Genomic DNA, 16991 nt, shown 5'->3' on the forward strand with positions numbered 1-16991 from the left:
GATATTGTTACAATCACTTACAATAGCTACAAAAATTTATGCTACTAATATTACAAAAAATAAAAAAAAAAAAACTAATATTTCAAAGAAGTAATGTGGCATAAGCACATCACATAATACCACATTTTATGAGAACAACCAGTTATAGCCTTATAGATGATAAAAATAATTTAAAAATATATTGCAAAATTTTTTAAAATTAATGAAACTTTTGATGGTAAAGTTTAGAACATTTTTTTTCCCTGAAAGAACAAAGTTTATATTAAAAAAAAAAAAAAAAAAAGGTTTAGAACATTGGTAATAGAGCTTTTCTTAAAACAAAGACTAGATTACACTTTTAACCCTTAAAGATAAGTTTGGGTTATTTCCATTTTGGTCCCTTAAGTTTGAATATTTTTACTTGGTCCACTAAGTTGGATTCTGTTTTCATTTTTGTTTGAAATCTCTCTTGTATCCTAGATTTCAATCTCTCAGCTTTTACCTAGTTATAAAATATTAGTAGTAACGTCAATATTATAGCAAATGGTGTACTTGAGCAGAGTTGCGTTAGAGGCACTTCTTGACGGTGAGAGTTGGGAAGACTCAGCCTCTAAATTGAAGGTGAAAGGTTGTCCTTTCAAGAAGTCCTTCACTATCTACTTCACCATCTACAGAGGCAATGCCATTGTGGCTCAGGTACAAATAATAGATAAATGTTGCTGGCATTGCAAACTGAAGCCTCAATGATTCATATTTGTTTTGTGTTCTGTGTTTGAAGCTTGACCAGTAACCTTGCGGTCCCATAATGTGTTATTACCAGGCATGCACTGCCAATGAGGTTTAAGTACGTGTTAGGTGTCTGATTTGTGTACACAATAGAAATTTTACTGTTTGGTAATGTAAATAAAGATTTTTAACAACTACATGCATATGATGACTGGACTAAAGCAAAATCTACTTGGTACAAATTTAATAGCAAACTCCACGACTTATTAGTTAGTCTTTTATAAGCAACACGACTTGTGCTTTGTTGTTCTACTCTATGTTCAGAGCTTTTAAACCATGCTTTTCTTTTGTGGCCTTATATATCTTGTTGAACTCTCAACTTCAACGGTTGAACCACGTTACTCTTGCTGGGGAAGTTATATGTATATGTTGCAGAATGACATGATTATCAGTCATGTTCATCTCTCAATAGATTCATCAAATTTCTCATACATAATTTTTTTTTTCTTTTTCATATTAATCATTGATTATTTATCTTGTAATTCCTTAATATTCACTACGATGCAGCCCATCATTGCTTCAAGTGTGAACTAGGCTGGTATAACAGCAAGTTCAAGAAAGAATTATCTGCAATGGCCAGTTTATGACTCTGGCTACTAATTTACCTCCCCAGCCCAGCTCCTATGATCAATCAAACTGTCTCAAAGAAGACTAACCCAAAAATGGATGTCTAAGATTTATTGAAGGAACCATATGAATACATTTTCCATAAGTAGCATATAAAGCTTCTCAATTAAATCCACATGTTAACATATAATTAAAAAATTACTGGCAAATGTTACATGTAAACGTTCAACAAAGTTGCTACCAGCAAAGAGAAGGCAACTTGAAGGAGAAGTTGGCGGGCAAGTGACCGGTCCTTCTTATATAATCTGCTTTCTCAGAAGTTCTCACAGCTTTCTCATTCAGTTTAGCCTCTGCATTTGAACGCTTTTCTTCAGCTATTCTTCTAGTAGCAGCAAGTTTGTTTGCACACCTTTCTTGTGCCCTAGCTTTCACTCTCTCAGCTTTCACCTAATTTCAGAACACTAGCAGTAAGAAAGCTAAATAGCTAATGTCTATGTCATAGTAAATGGGGTATTTGATTAGGTGAATTGTTGCAGCTTTTGTAAGTCATAATTGATATTATTTCAGAATTCAGAGGGACCCTGAGCATGAGCAATTACTGCTGCAAGCTTCATCAGATGTATCATGTGGGAGAGAGGCATTTGCAGTCAACACGTATATTTTCAAGCTTTCAATGCAGCTATCCTGGTCGCATTCATCATAGGTGGATATTTGTCTTTACATGTCTAATTGAACTAATAAATGAACATTCTATGCTTTTCTAGTTCTTTTATCTTATGATGAAAAACGTATTTGTATGGTGATTACATGTTGGATTAGATATATATCATTTTCCTAGTTATCAAAAGAGACCTTACTAATGCTGGTTCATGGAAACCACAATTAGAAATTGGATTACAATTGCATTGTTAAATTAGACTCATATCCTGTTGATGCTGATTTCAAGAATATGCATACTATATGAACTGTACAAGGTCCATGAATGACTGAAATTTCCTTAAGTAGAGGCATCTAAAACGCCTAAATTTATATATTAAATGATAACATTGTCCTGGGTTAGAGAGGTGCTTAATTAGGTGTAATTAACATGCTTGTGTTGCGAATCACTAAAAATAAAATAAAAGGCTTGTGTTGTAGGCATGAAGGTGAAGGGGATTTAGCAATATCTCATATGAGATCTAGTTTGGCTAAATGCCATGGAGATATAAATCATAATTAAAAATATTGCTGCAAGATATCTAAGCCCAGAATTATAGGAGTACCTCCATTTTCTTCAATTCCATCTCAGCTTTCCTCTTCTCATGATTTTCCCATGCTTGTATCTTCACCTCTTCACGCTTGTACCTACAGATTCACAACAAACAAACATATCATATGACCACTTGTTAATCGATTTTAATGTGGAGAACTTGCCCCCACTAGCCTTGACATTGAGTAGTTCATAATATGTTGCCTAATTCAGTAGCATAAGAAAAAGAGTTCACCTTGCTATGTATTTGGCACGTTCTGCTTCATCCCAAGCCACTGCTCGGCTTTCTAGAGGGCTCAATGTTTTAGCTTGATCCAAATTCTTGTTCCTCTCGCAAGCATTTGAGTCTCCTCCACACTGTCTGGTTGTGCAACTCCCCCTGCCAGAGGGGTTAGTATCTCCTCTGCCATCAGTGGATGTTAGACCTGTCTGATAGCCCTCACGACCAGCTTGCTTTCCATGTTGGCACCTAGCTGGAGTGGATGATCCAGAAGCTATTGGGCTCCTTGTTGCAGGAGTTGTGGCTCTAATAGGTGTGGCAGTTCTTGAAGGCTCTAAGCTTCCAATCGGGGTCATCTCAGTCCCCATGTCCCTCACACATATTGATCGGACAGGAACAGTTGGTGTTGAGTTCTCTACAGGCTTATTTATACGCCAAACTGACTCATCACAATCTACCTTCTTTGTCTCAGCTTCACATTGAGCTTCCACTCCATTTTGTTCTTCTTCTTCTTCACCACTCGAATAGTCCTGCTCTTTTTGTGGAACAGGAGCTATTAGTCTCAAATCATCAGCATTCGAATTCCGTGGCTTAGTAGTTTTGGATTGGTTTTTCTCTCCCACTGATCTTGACAACCCAACCAGCCATTTTTGTGCATCATCCCACTTTGATGGTGTTGGTTTGCTCAAGGCATTTCGATGATGGGAATTGCGAGTGTATGTAGTAGCTCCATTCCCTTTGTGAAACTCAAAGTTGATGTTATTGCTAGTTGAAATCTCCTGTGTTAAACCATGGTTATAGCACCCCTTATCCTCTAGAGATCTCATTTTTCACTCAAAAAAAAAAAAAAAAAGATCTGCCTCACTCACAGCTAACTGGCTTGGGCACAGAAACTCACCCAAGTTTTTTTTTTTTTTTTGAGAGGGAACACTCACCCAAGGCCCAAGCTATAGATGACTATACTACAACAAAAAATACTCCTCTCTACTTTGACTCCTTTGAACTCTGCAATCTACCAAAATAGATCTTATTCCTAGGCAACTCAATATGGTCCAGCTCCTATATATCTTGACAAGTCCTAGTCAAAAAAAGGGGGAATTTTTTCCTATCTTGATCACGTTGGACACATCTTACTTTGTCCAAAATGAGATCTGGGCATTAGACATCAGTCCCAAACCAATAGTCCTAGAAACACTGACTATTTTATGAGTCAAAGACTTACATGACCTGGCTAGCTAAGTTTTGTGAAGTAGATGTTCAATGGTATATAGCTAACGTCACGGCTAAATAGTGTTACTGTTTCCACCCACTAGATAGAGAAAACGTATGGTTTACCTTTACAAGCAATTAATACTCTCAATTGCTAGAACTGTAGTATAAAACGAAAGCCAATAATACCAAGCAAGAACCTCCAAATATCTGAAACTTCCTTCACTGCAGCAATGGACCCATCTGAAATTTATCCACAAAGATGACCAAACCAACCCCACAAGTAAAACAAGGAAACCCCAAACATCTATATTAACCAAAAAGGAGAAAAACCCAACCTCAAAAACTAATGCTAAATGCCCATGATACGGTTTTTAATGTTGAAATTGAAACTGTAAGAATGCATTAGAGCTTCATATTGGCCCACCAAAAAGATTGAAGTTTGACCAGTTGAACTACGCTCCACAAATTGCCAGATGGGTTTTGCAGAACACAGCTTACCTGCAGAGAATAATAATACCTTAAAACCATGGAATTTGGAGAGCTGCAGGACTAGTGATGAAAGAGTTGAGATCCATTGTACATTAAAATAGTAATAACACAAAATTTCATAGTTACTTGAACCAGCCAAAATGTGGCAGAAATGGGTAAAAAAAATTTGTAATAGAATAATTATTTTGCATGGGAATTGGTGAACTTTATTACTGTATCGACTACCGAGTAATGCATGGGTGGTGTGCAAGTGCAAACCCACAATTTACCTTTACTACTCACGGAATCTAGGGAACTGTTTCTGTGACGGGGACATTTGGGTCCAGCGCTTTCAGTCCATTAGACCTGTTAAGAGGGTGATATATATTTAAAAATAAATACATGTCACAATTTTAACAAGATTAGTGTCACTGGACACAGGCCCTGTGATATGAACAAAAATATAGAACTTAATTGAGTGGGGAATATATTATAGTACTACTCCCTAGGAAGAGAGACTTTGTTTTCAAATACGGATGTTCTTTTTAACGGTTACATTGTGAAAGTGGCATTTAATGGAGGCTACATGGACGGTGCAAGATGGCAAGAATGGTTTACCCCAAGAAAAAAAAAAAAATTATTCTGTATTTTCAGAATATTATAAATGCATATTTTTTCTTCTTATATGAATAGTAGATCTCACTAATTAAATTCATGGTATGACCTACTATTTATGTGAGAGAAATGAGTATATATTTATAGTATTTTATGAGTACCTAATAATTTTCCAAAAAGAATAAAGAAGGCATGATACATGAGTGTTAGGAAGACATGACACATGAGTGATCACTATTCACTTCTTCTCATTCCAGAATCAATAAGTCTACGGGCATAACTAATTAATTTCACAACAATTTTTTATTAATACATAATTCAATAGTTATAATCAATCAAAAAAAAAAATCAATAGTTATAACGGTAGAAGGAAAATGATTTGATCTCTGAATATTTTCTTTAGAAATAGGAAAAAGGTGCCAACTAGTAAAGCTAAAAAATTCTTTTTCTCAAAAAAAAAAAAAAGACTCTTAGAAATTTCACAACAAATTTTATAACGGCTTAACTGGTAGTTTGTGATTAGTAATTAAAGTAATGTTAATGATGGTCTTATATGAAAGTAATGTATTATAAATCATAATTTGTCACCTCAACAAAAAGTATGAAAAAAAATGTGAAATTTATTGTATATATAACACCATTGTACATAAATTTTTTTTTTTTTAGAATACTAAATATTTTAAACACACACAAACAAGGAGAGTGAAAAATGTTTTTATTTAATATAATCTATTATTATATGAGAGAAATGAGTAATATGTTTACCAGTCCATTAAATCTTATGTTATATGCAATTTAGGGATTGATAATGGAATTTTATTTTCTTTCTCTCATAACAAAAAATAAAAAAATATAAATATTAATTCTTAATGTGACATATTATAATTGATATATAATAAAAATAATGTTAATTATTATTAATTCACGTAACAAGTGATTTTTTTTAATCACATCTTAAAAATTGGTAAAAATGTTATTAAAAAATTGGAAAAAAATTATCTGTGCTTTTTTTAAGTTATAACATGTTTTTGTTTATAAAATATTGTGTGCTGCTATGTGGTTTCTGAGTTCTGACCCTTTTCACGTGGCCACTATATGGACCGCAGCTGTGGGTCTGAATGGTACAAATGGTTTAAATAACTGATTGATTGGATGCATTATATGGCCCATCTTGACCAGGTCTTGGACTCTTTGGTACCACTAGAGTCTAGACAGTGATGAGTGAATGAGCCTGTAATGAACCCAGATGCACACTGCACTGGTCTCCATCTTTAACTACTACTATAGTGTGAGATCAGAGGCATTTAACTCACATGCTGCCATGTTTGGCAATGCCTTTTATTAGAACTTAAAACAGACCCCCCCTTCTGATTAAGCCATTTGGTTATGAACTTTCAATTTTGTGAGAAGTCATTGATGTTGATTAATTGCATGCAAAGAAGAGAGACTATCGTGTTGTTATTTATTATCAAATTGATTGTACATGGTTGTTTTTATCTTCTGAGTTATACATATCACATGAAATGGTGCAGGGTTCTGATATATATGGATTATGGTGACATGACATAATGGAGACATGATATGAGGGTTGAAATGGCCCAACTGCCACCCGACATGCATGGAGTTGTCCTAGCAGACAAACGAAGCCTTGAAATTTTCGTGTTCCAAAGAGTCGTTGTGACTTGTGGCTGAATTTTGGAGGAAACTTTTGTTTGTTGCCAATAGAGTTGTTCCATGTTTAGAAGCTATGTATTTTATAGGGGACAATATTTCTCCCTCGAAATTAATTTAGAAAGAAACTCTTTAAACTTCTTTTATATATTTCTATTGAATATGAATTTTAAAAATCTAACAGTTTGATTGTATGTTCTTGAAATTCTTAGTACATATGTCAAATTTCGTTTAAATCGGATGTTATTTACTATTTAGTCAGTAAATTTATTTTTTATGTATAATTTTAGACAACAAAAATTAGAAATTTAAATTTTATTATTGATGACATAGTTATTGATTTTTGATTTTCTTGTAATTTTGCAAGTATGCATAATTTTAGACCATAAATTAAAAACGAAAAATTTAAATTTTATTATTGATGACATAGTTATTGATCTTTGATCTTTTTGAAATTTTGCAAGTATGGAGAATATAATAAGAACATGTAATTCAAATGTGAGATTTTGAAAATTCACATCCAATAAAAAAAAGATAAAAGGAGTTTGAAGATTTTCTTTCTAATCAAGTTTGAAGAGAAACATTTTCCATTTAAAAATTCTTGCATGTGACTATATGTTGCCATTGTGTATTTGGCATGTCATAATTATGATTTTGTTATTATAGAGATAATATGTCATCATAGGAGCATCCACGTGTGTTAATCAAATTATTATCAAATCATTTAAATAAGTTGCATGACTATTTAATAGTTCATTCCATTAAAAATACAAGTGAATGTTCATTTGAGTTGCCACATAGTTGATTGGAGAAACTTTCCCCTAACTCAATTTAGTGAAAAAAAAATTATGTAAATGAGATGTGAAATTTACGAGTAGTTTAAGCTTACTTTAAAATTTTTTTAAAAAATAAAATAAAAAATAAAAACTTGTTTTGTATGTTTATTTAACAAACAAGCTAAATTTTAGCCAAAGTTGAAACTCAATTATTAAATTAACCAATGTGTAAACAAACTCGTAAATATAAAACTGGTTGTGTTTGTGTGTGGCTAAGAGTCTTGTACTTCCCTCTTAGTGTTCAAATCTCCTTTCCTTCATTGATCAAGTTACAACATTTATTAATACTAGTAAATTGCCCGTGCGATACACGAATAATTTTGTAATATTTTATTTAAGATGGTTTTGAAAAATGTTACACATATATTATAAAGAAAAGTTAAACTATATTAGAGTAAAAAAACGTATACCTTTTGAGATATTAAAAATAAGTTTAGCAGCCTTCTCAAGGTAAGATTTTTTTTTTTTTTTTTTTAATCATGAAACCAAAAGTAAATGCAAAAGAGTAATAGGATCGTGAAAATCAACTAATTTGTGTTGTGTTCACAAATTTTATACCATGAAATGAAAGTATGCCCAACTTTCTCACTATTTTCATTCATCGATAATGCGATATTAAGACATAGTGTGGGCAAGTGTGTATGAATGTGTCTTATAAATGATTTAAAACCATGGTAGAATATAATTTTATATTGCGCACCAAATATTCTCTCTACTTATATACTCAAGACAAAAACTATCCAAACCTAAATCATATTTAAGCCCTTAATTTAAAAAGAAAAAAAGAAAATAATTTACCCGTAGGGATTTTGGTGGCTTGATGGTCGTGGGAGGCTATTATGATGGAGGTGTCAGTCTCTCATATTCCTCTCTCTCTCTCTCTCTCTCTCAAATACTTTGTCAATTTTCACTATTACCAAGATTGACAAAGCATTTGAGAGAGAGAGAGAGAGAGAGAGAGAGAGAGAGAGAGGAATATGAGAGACGACACCTCCATCATACTAGCCTCCCACCACCATCAAACCACCAAAATCCCTACGGGTAAATTATTTTCTTTTCTTCTTTTTAAATTAAGGGCTTAAATATGATTTAGGTTTGGATAGTTTTTGTCTTGAGTATATAAGTAGAGAGAATATTTTGTGCGCAATATAAAATTATATTCTACCATAGTTTTAAATCATCTATAAGACACATTCATACACACTTGCCCACACTATGTCTTAATATCGCATTATCGATGAATGAAAATAGTGAGAAAGTTGGGCATACTTTCATTTCATGGTATAAAATTTGTGAACACAACACAAATTAGTATCATTGGGGGTTCACTAAGGATTTTAGTTGCATAAAGTTGTTTCTCAAAAAAAGTTGCATAAAGCACCAAAAGCATAGAAAACAAATTTATGAAATTTGTTGGGCTAAAAATATTTTTGTTTAGAGGGGAGCCACAATTTATATGCTGATTGATCATTTCAATATTTTTTTTTTATAGTCTCTTTGGACCAATTGAATTCTTAAAGAGAAAAACTTTAAATATTTATTTTTTATTATTAAATAAAAACCAAATTTGAGGCAAGGGGGTGGGGGGGGGGGTGTAATGGCCATGGGCCATGGCCCCTTGGTCTCACATGGGTCCATTTAATTTGTTTATGTCTGTATACAAAAGATCCATTTCCTTAGATTCCTATTTAAATTTGATAATGTTATTTTTTTCCAATAACAATTACATTCAACCATGTGATTTGTTATTAAACATATAATTTTTTAAGTGTTTAACAAATCATGTGATTTATCAGATACGAATAGTCTTATGAATGGTAAAAAATGAGTTAAACTTCTTTCAAACTTAGGTAAAGTTTCTTAAGTATTGTATTTTAAGTTCTCCAATTGAATTTAACCATGTGGTTGCATTACCAACAAATCACATGGTTGAATATAATTGTTATTGGAAAAAAATAACATTATCAAATTTAAATAGGAATCTAAGGAAATGGATCTTTCGTATACAGACATAAACAAATTAAATGGACCCATGTGAGACCAAGGGGCCATGGCCCATGGCCATTACCACCCCCCCCCCCCTGCCTCAAATTTTGGTTTTTATTTAATAATAAAAAATAAATATTTAAAGTTTATCTCTTTAAGAATTCAATTGGTCCAAAGAGACTATAAAAAAAATATTGAAATGATCAATCAGCATATAAATTGTGGCTCCCCTCTAAACAAAAATATTTTTAGCCCAACAAATTTCATAAATTTGTTTTCTATGCTTTTGGTGCTTTATGCAACTTTTTTTGAGAAACAACTTTATGCAACTAAAATCCTTAGTGAACCCCCAAAAAAAAAAAAATCCTGATCAGCATAAATTTAGGGTAAACTGAGAAATAAGAGGTCAACCTTCTGGAAAGATATAATTATTTTATTTATATTATAAGGTAATTTATTGCTTTTATAAATGTATGTACAGAACAGAAGTGAATGCTTCCCTTTTTTATTTTTCTTTTTTATCAATATATTTCATATCAGGTTTTTTTTTTTTTTCTTCAAAATTTTGATGGGATGATAATAGATGCACACTTATCGTTATTTGTATTCATCATTATTTCTTTATGAATTGTGTCAAATTGTTGCTACGAATCAGCGACCTATCAACTTGTTTACAGAGTAATTTGTACTTGTCTATACCATTTATATTGCAACTACAGAATGGGCATTTTTTTGTCGTTAAAATTTATATTAATTTTAACATCACTGTTAACTATGTTAGATTTCATCTATTATGGGAACTATTTTGACATATATAATATCAAAAGGTTAGGGATTAAAGGGATAACATGGATCATTTTGAAATATGAGACAAATGTTAGAGACCATAATAATACTTAAACATTGGAAGAAAAAAAAAAAGAAACAAGAGAAAAAAAACCATGGGTCAACTTGATCATCCCATTACCACCGCATATCCTTAATATGATGGTCACTCCACAAGTATAAGTGCTTGTAAGGTGTGGGAGACAAAAGCTGGAGTTCAAGTCTCCAAGAGAGAGCTTTACACATATATACACTTAGATTAGACTAGAGTAGATTCCATTTTAAAAAAAAAAAAAAAAAAAAAAACTTGATTATCCCTTTTATTAAGGAGTAATTATTAAGTATTTACAGAGTACGACGATGTGATGCTCCTTCCTAATATATTTATGGTAGGTCCAACTGATTAAATTGATTTATCATGAATGTAAAAAGAAATGGCATCACATCACCATACTCCAATAATACATAATAATTTTACTTGATTTATTAGGTCCGATTTAAGTTAATCAATTTTTCTATTTTGAAAGTTATCATGAATTTTGAGTAAAATTTGTAACGTGACTTTGTGTTAGACTTAGAATCTCATTCCTTACCATGCAATTTAAAATATAAACCTTGATTCCTGAAACAATAATGCTAGTATATCATACATTTTCACACACGGTCACAATTGTTCTACGTGGCAAACTGTGAGTGATAAAAAAAATTGTGAGTTCATGTAATAGTAACAAACAACCAATCATAATTTGTCACATAAAATAATTGTAGCAAAATGTGTAAAAGTGCGTGGTAATAACATTATTGTTGCTAGGTATTTACATTTTAGCCTCCCGATTTGGATGAGTTAACATTCACATTGCTAATACTAAAAAATTTAGTTTTCAATAATTCAAAAAATTATTTTATCTATTTTAAATGCCTCACTTTACAACATACTCAACATCAAATGTACTATACTTTTTTATTGCTACGTTTAAATATTTTCTTTAATGAATAAACTACTTTTTTAATCATTTTGTAAACAGTATAATTTTTAAATTTTACTAGTAGCACTGTAGCAGTGTTCTGAATGCTAAAATAACATTTTAACATTTTAGCTATTTTAATGTGTCTGTCTGTCTCTATCTGATTTGAGTGGCCCTGTCAAAGGGGGATAAGGCGACGTCGTTTTGCTGCTCCTGCTGCAAAGTTCAAACTTTGTTGTTTTTTCCCAGTTACTGTGTCATGACGAGGGTTTTGGGGTTTATCAGCAACAGCTTCAATGGCCTCCAAAAACACAAAGGTATTGCCAAAATCAAATTCAAAGCAAACCCACTTGGGTTCAATCAATTTCGAAGCAGAGGCTTATCAGACTCCAAGTTTTTCAATGGCAATGATACGGTGCTTCCGGTTCTTATCGTTGGTACTGGACCAGTCGGTCTCGTTCTCTCTATACTTCTCACCAAACTGGGTATGCCTCTCTGACCCATTATGTTCTTTCTCTTGGTGACTTGTTTGGTTGCCCAGAAAGTGTGGGAAGTGAAAACGAAATCTGGGTTCTTGCTTTTATTCAATGTTCTGTTAGTTTTAAATTTCACCTTTTGTTTTCTGTAAAGATAAAAGATTGTGTTTTTTTTTTGGTGGGGTAGTCAAAAAATGTGAATAATGGGAGTGTAAAGCTTGTTGGCAATATTGGTGCTTTTAGCGTGTGTTAGTTCTATGTGTTATTGGAAAGTGAATACTTGTTTTCTTGTGTGTGGAGTGTTGTGCTGGTATTGTATTTGAGTTGGGGCGTGTTAGAGTGTGGAAAAGGTGAAGCATCGTTTTCAATTTTTCAATTTTGGACGCTCTTGTAAGAGATTATTAGTATTATCTTTTTCTTTTTTTACTGTGAATTGCCATTCATTGAAATATTTTTGGATTTCCCTTGCACTTTGACGTGAGTGATGCAATTTAATTATATGCAAAAATTTTATGGTCTTTTTAGGTGTCAAATGTGCAGTTTTGGAGAAAGGCAAGAGTTTTTCTAAACATCCACAGGCACACTTCATCAACAATCGAACAATGGAGGTTGATTATCATATATGAAAGATAAAATTCATTTGGGCTGGTTAAAAATAAGCTCTAAAAAAATTCTTTTGTTTGCTAAGCAGTCACTTTTCAGGTTCCAATTTCATTACAAATGTTTTGATTTACTTATCAGGTGTTTCGAAAGATAGACGGGCTGGCTGAAGAAATCCAGAGGTCTCAACCTCCTGTAGAACTATGGCGAAAGTTTATATATTGTACTTCGCTCTCTGGTTCTATTCTTGGTTCAGTGGACCATATGCAACCTCAAGGTGTGATTGATCTCTTCAGTATTTCAATATTGCCACTCGTAAGGCAATTTTCTTATGTTTAATTATTGCATGACAATCAGTCTTCCTTGTAGATCTGTTGAGATTAAATAATGGGATGTGCTTATTTTTATATGTGAACTGTGAAGTCGTGGCCTTCGAAAGATTAAGCATGACCTGATTCTCTTGTTTCTTGGAACCAGATTTTGAGAAAATTGTGAGTCCTATCTCTGTTGCACACTTCTCGCAGTACAAGTTAACTGCATCACTACTTAAGCAGCTAGAAGATCTTAGTTTCCATGTTCATACATCAGAAGCCTTTGAAGGCCTTAATCATAGGCCCCTCAAGGGACAGGAAATTTTAATGGGGCATGAGTGTGTATCCATTGATGCCACTGGTCATTGTGTTGATGTCACCATTGCTTTCCTCAAGGAAGGGAAGTATATGGAGAAGAATATTCAGTGTAATATCCTTGTTGGTGCTGATGGTGCAGGAAGTACCATACGAAAGCTTGTAGGAATAGATTTGAGAGGTGAGAAAGACATGCAAAAGCTTGTCAGTGTTCATTTTCTAAGCAGAGACCTTGGACAATACTTGATAAATGAGAGACCTGGTATGCTATTTTTTATCTTCAATACTGAAGCCATCGGGGTCCTTGTTGCTCATGATCTCAAGCAAGGGGAATTTGTATTACAGGTATTGCAATATTAGATAACGACACTATTTTAATTTGCACCATTTTCAGAAATTTTAAAGTACTGGCTGCTCATTATCTTACAGATGCCATTCTATCCACCTCAGCAAAACATTGAAGATTTCAGCCCTGAGGTACTTCTGTTCACTACAAATAAATATATATATATATATATTTGAAAAAAAAAATGAAACAAGATAAGTCTATTCTTAACATTGTCAGTGTCCTAACTTGTCTTCTCAAAGATAAAGGACAATTCCTATTTAGTTTGAGAAAGTGAGAAGCTATTAGTTACACTCCTGATACTTTACATGTGATGAACATGCTGGGCATTTGTGAGGCATAGTTATGAAATTTATTGTTAGTTTTTCTGTGAAGGATTCAACTTTTTGTAGATATGCAAGAAGTTGATATTGAAATTGGTCGGTCGAGAGCTTTCAGACATAGATGTGATCGATATAAAGCCATGGGTGATGCATGCGGAAGTTGCTGAGAAGTTTGTATGCAATGACAATCGAATAATACTAGCTGGTGATGCTGCTCATCGGTTCCCTCCAGCCGGTGGTTTTGGTAAGTAGCCCTCTTTTTGTGTCGACAGTGCAATTCCTCTAGTCTAGATGATGAATTTTTTTCCCCAGAAGTTCATAGCAACATTGTGACTTATAATACATCAAAGTTACACAGAAAAAATCATGAATCCTTAGGTGTGGGATTTTATTTATTTATTTATTTATTTTTATGCAATAAAATTGTTGGGAAGAACCTGTTGTAACACTTTGTGATGTGTAAGTTGCTAGCTTTAAGCTTTTGTTTTGGTGGACGTGGTCTCTAGTAATGCATTGTAATGTGATATGTGTTATTTATGGTGTTAACAAATGAGGGAAAGGCTGTGTATCATGAAGATACCGTATTGATATGTTTACACTTTACAGCTTATTTGAGGTTGTATGTGAATTTGAGACAAAATATTTTGGGGTTAGGATGTAGGATTTAGACATCGATAGAAAACATACTCTTGTTTTCGAAATGAATGAAGGACCTTTTTGTGGTGTACAAAAATATTTAAAACGTTCATGCGTGTGGAGGTCAACAACCATTTATAGCACATAAGTGCTAATAATTCAGAGTTTTCTATATGCTGTGCAACTGATGGTTAACTGAGTCATTACGTTTCCATGCCTTCTCGTAATCAGAAGTCATAGAAAGTAACAAGCATCAGAGTTAAATACATATAGACATAGTATTGGATTGGATCTTGCACAGTACTGAGCCAGAGTTAAATACATATAGACATTGCTTGATGATACTACTTGTGGCAAGGGAGGACTATTCCTAGTTATTTTGGTAAATACCGAAGAAAAATAATCAGTTGAACAATTTTACATGACTTATGCAGGAATGAATACTGGCATTCAAGATGCTCATAATCTTGCTTGGAAAATTGCTTCTGTTGTAAAGGGTATTGCACCATCTTCAATACTTGAAACTTATGAAATGGAACGTAAGCCGGTATTACTTTCTTCCACATTTTTATTTTGGTGCATGTTGCAAATTAATTTTTAATTTAAATAAATTTTTATTTTCTATTATTCTTCATCATCAGATTGCCATCTTCAATACGGCACTTAGTGTGCAAAACTTCAGAGCAGCCATGTCAGTTCCATCTGCACTTGGTCTTGATCCAACTATTGCAAACTCTGGTAATCAATAAATATAGCCACTGATTCAAGCCTTTTGGACCCTGAGATGTTTTCACTTCCTTGTTCGTTACTCATTAGTGACATGTAGTTATAATTGTCCCTTTTGCTGGAATTGCAGTACATCAAGTCATTAATAGTGGAGTCGGTTCTGTTTTACCTTCTGGACTACAGAGGGCAATTCTGGATGGAATTTTTACAATAGGCCGTGCACAGCTCTCTGAACATCTTCTGAATGAAAGCCATCCACTTGGATCTATGAGGCTTGCCAAATTAAGACATATATTTGAAGAAGGAAAGAGCCTTCAACTCCAGTTCCCTGCCGAGGATCTTGGTTTCAGGTGTAACCTCTATTCAATTTCTATCTTTGGTGCAGCTACTTCATTGAAAATTCTTAAAGTTGATTTCAACCTTGTGCTGAAATTCCTGATATGATTAAAAATTTTAACTAGTCCTAGACTCTTAGTGTTCTGTAGCTGTAACTAATATTGTGGCTTTGTAGAAACATGCCACTTTCAATTGACAAATCTGATGAATGGATCATCGACTGAATGAGCGTTATCTTTATAACTATCTAATTCTAGGCCACTGATTTAGGTACCAGAAGGGAGCACTAATTCCTGAGAGTGACAGTGTGCTGGGTGCCCCAGAACTGCCTACTGGTCATCGGAGGGACTATGTTCCTTCTGCAGATCCAGGGTCAAGGCTGCCCCATATGAATGTGAAGGTGTTATCCAATTTATCAAATGAGGTATGTAGTCACTTTTGTTTTGTTTCCATCTGATAATGTTTTCAGAGGGAGGAAATAATCTTGCTCAGAATTACCTCCAAGGGTCCTTTCATCATCCCAGATGTTAGATTAATCAGATCACTATTTTAGAAACCGGGAATTCTATGTCCCAGTTGCTCATCCAGCAATTAGACTAAATTTAAAAATATTTTAATGGCACGTGTAAAGCTTGTGGGTGCTCCAGTGCTTATAAATGGTAGCATGTTGTGTTTTCCATATTTGTTAATTTATTTTCAAGTCTTTTTGTAGGTGATCTGTTCTACGCTGGATCTTGTATCTGGAGACAAAGTTGAGTTCCTTTTGATTATCGCACCAATTGAAGAGTCTTATCATCTTGCTCATGCTGCATTCAAGTTGGCTAAGGAATTTGAAGTTTCTACTAAGGTATGTGTTTTATGGTCTGCTGGTACTAAAGGAATTGAAGAAGGAAGTAATGCTGCATTGACACCTTGGGAGAATTACATAGATGTTGTGGAAGTTAAAAGGTCATCCACTTCACCATCATGGTGGGATATCTGTCAGATGACTGACAAAGGAGCCATCCTAGTTAGGCCTGATGAGCACATTGCTTGGCGTGCAAAGTCAAGAGTTGTTGGGGATCCTATTATGGAGATGAAAACGGTTTTTTCTGCAATATTGGGTGTAGATTCAACCAAAAGATAGGAAACCGTATACTAACACTATGACCTGTATTTGAATTCTGCACATGCTTTGGAAGGAGGTCTTACCTGCAAGTAGCCACATACCTCTTGCAATCTGGATGTGCAGGCCTGATTGATTTATTCTTTCATGAGATAGATTAAATTTTGAATAAGCACAGTGATAATCTTTTCCACGGTTGTTGAGATGATAAACTGAGTGGTGGGTAATAAAAGTAGTGTTAAGTGGTGAGTTTATATTAAAGCAATTGTTCACCACTCAAAACTTGCTGTCTTATTAAGTTGTGAGAAAAAGTTGTATAAGAATAACCACAATACATTGTATCTGTTTCTGCCATTTTAAGCTTGCTAATGCCAAAAGTAGTGGTACATATCAATATGCGATACATTCAGTACCTATTTAACCTTTTGTTTAGTTTAT

At 33.6% G+C, this 16991-nt stretch overlaps 2 protein-coding genes across 2 annotated transcripts; one reads left to right on the forward strand and one right to left on the reverse strand.

The window, feature by feature from the left end:
* Positions 1 to 1402: 1402 nt before the first annotated feature.
* LOC112014099 (uncharacterized protein At3g61260) lies at positions 1403 to 4594 on the reverse strand. The gene is made up of 3 exons (XM_024046480.2): positions 2817 to 4594; positions 2595 to 2676; positions 1403 to 1779 (listed from the first exon to the last, which is right to left on the reverse strand). The coding sequence occupies exons 1-3, from the start codon at positions 3626 to 3628 to the stop codon at positions 1570 to 1572; spliced, it is 1104 nt and encodes a 367-aa protein (XP_023902248.1). The 5' UTR covers positions 3629 to 4594; the 3' UTR covers positions 1403 to 1569.
* Positions 4595 to 11554: 6960 nt separating this feature from the next.
* On the forward strand, positions 11555 to 16977 carry LOC112014040 (uncharacterized). Its single transcript, XM_024046421.2, has 11 exons — positions 11555 to 11864; positions 12381 to 12463; positions 12597 to 12732; positions 12933 to 13426; positions 13511 to 13558; positions 13820 to 13994; positions 14821 to 14933; positions 15028 to 15124; positions 15243 to 15462; positions 15719 to 15872; positions 16161 to 16977. Exons 1-11 carry the CDS (start codon positions 11639 to 11641, stop codon positions 16572 to 16574), a joined length of 2160 nt encoding a protein of 719 aa, XP_023902189.1. The 5' UTR covers positions 11555 to 11638; the 3' UTR covers positions 16575 to 16977.
* Positions 16978 to 16991: the final 14 nt, after the last annotated feature.

Source organism: Quercus suber, unplaced genomic scaffold, assembly GCF_002906115.3.
Source record: "Quercus suber isolate HL8 unplaced genomic scaffold, Cork oak 2.0 scaffold_113, whole genome shotgun sequence".
Lineage (NCBI taxonomy): Eukaryota > Viridiplantae > Streptophyta > Magnoliopsida > Fagales > Fagaceae > Quercus > Quercus suber.

Coding starts and splice junctions, on each gene's coding strand:
- LOC112014099 (XM_024046480.2), bottom strand. CDS start 3,628: ATGAGATCTCTAGAGGATAAGGGGTGCTATAACCATGGTTTAACACAG. Junction 2,677..2,816: donor CGTGCCAAATACATAGCAAG/GTGAACTCTTTT, acceptor GTGAATCTGTAG/GTACAAGCGTGAAGAGGTGA. Junction 1,780..2,594: donor TGGAATTGAAGAAAATGGAG/GTACTCCTATAA, acceptor TTCTGAAATTAG/GTGAAAGCTGAGAGAGTGAA.
- LOC112014040 (XM_024046421.2), top strand. CDS start 11,639: ATGACGAGGGTTTTGGGGTTTATCAGCAACAGCTTCAATGGCCTCCAA. Junction 13,559..13,819: donor TTGAAGATTTCAGCCCTGAG/GTACTTCTGTTC, acceptor AACTTTTTGTAG/ATATGCAAGAAGTTGATATT. Junction 15,125..15,242: donor TCCAACTATTGCAAACTCTG/GTAATCAATAAA, acceptor CTGGAATTGCAG/TACATCAAGTCATTAATAGT.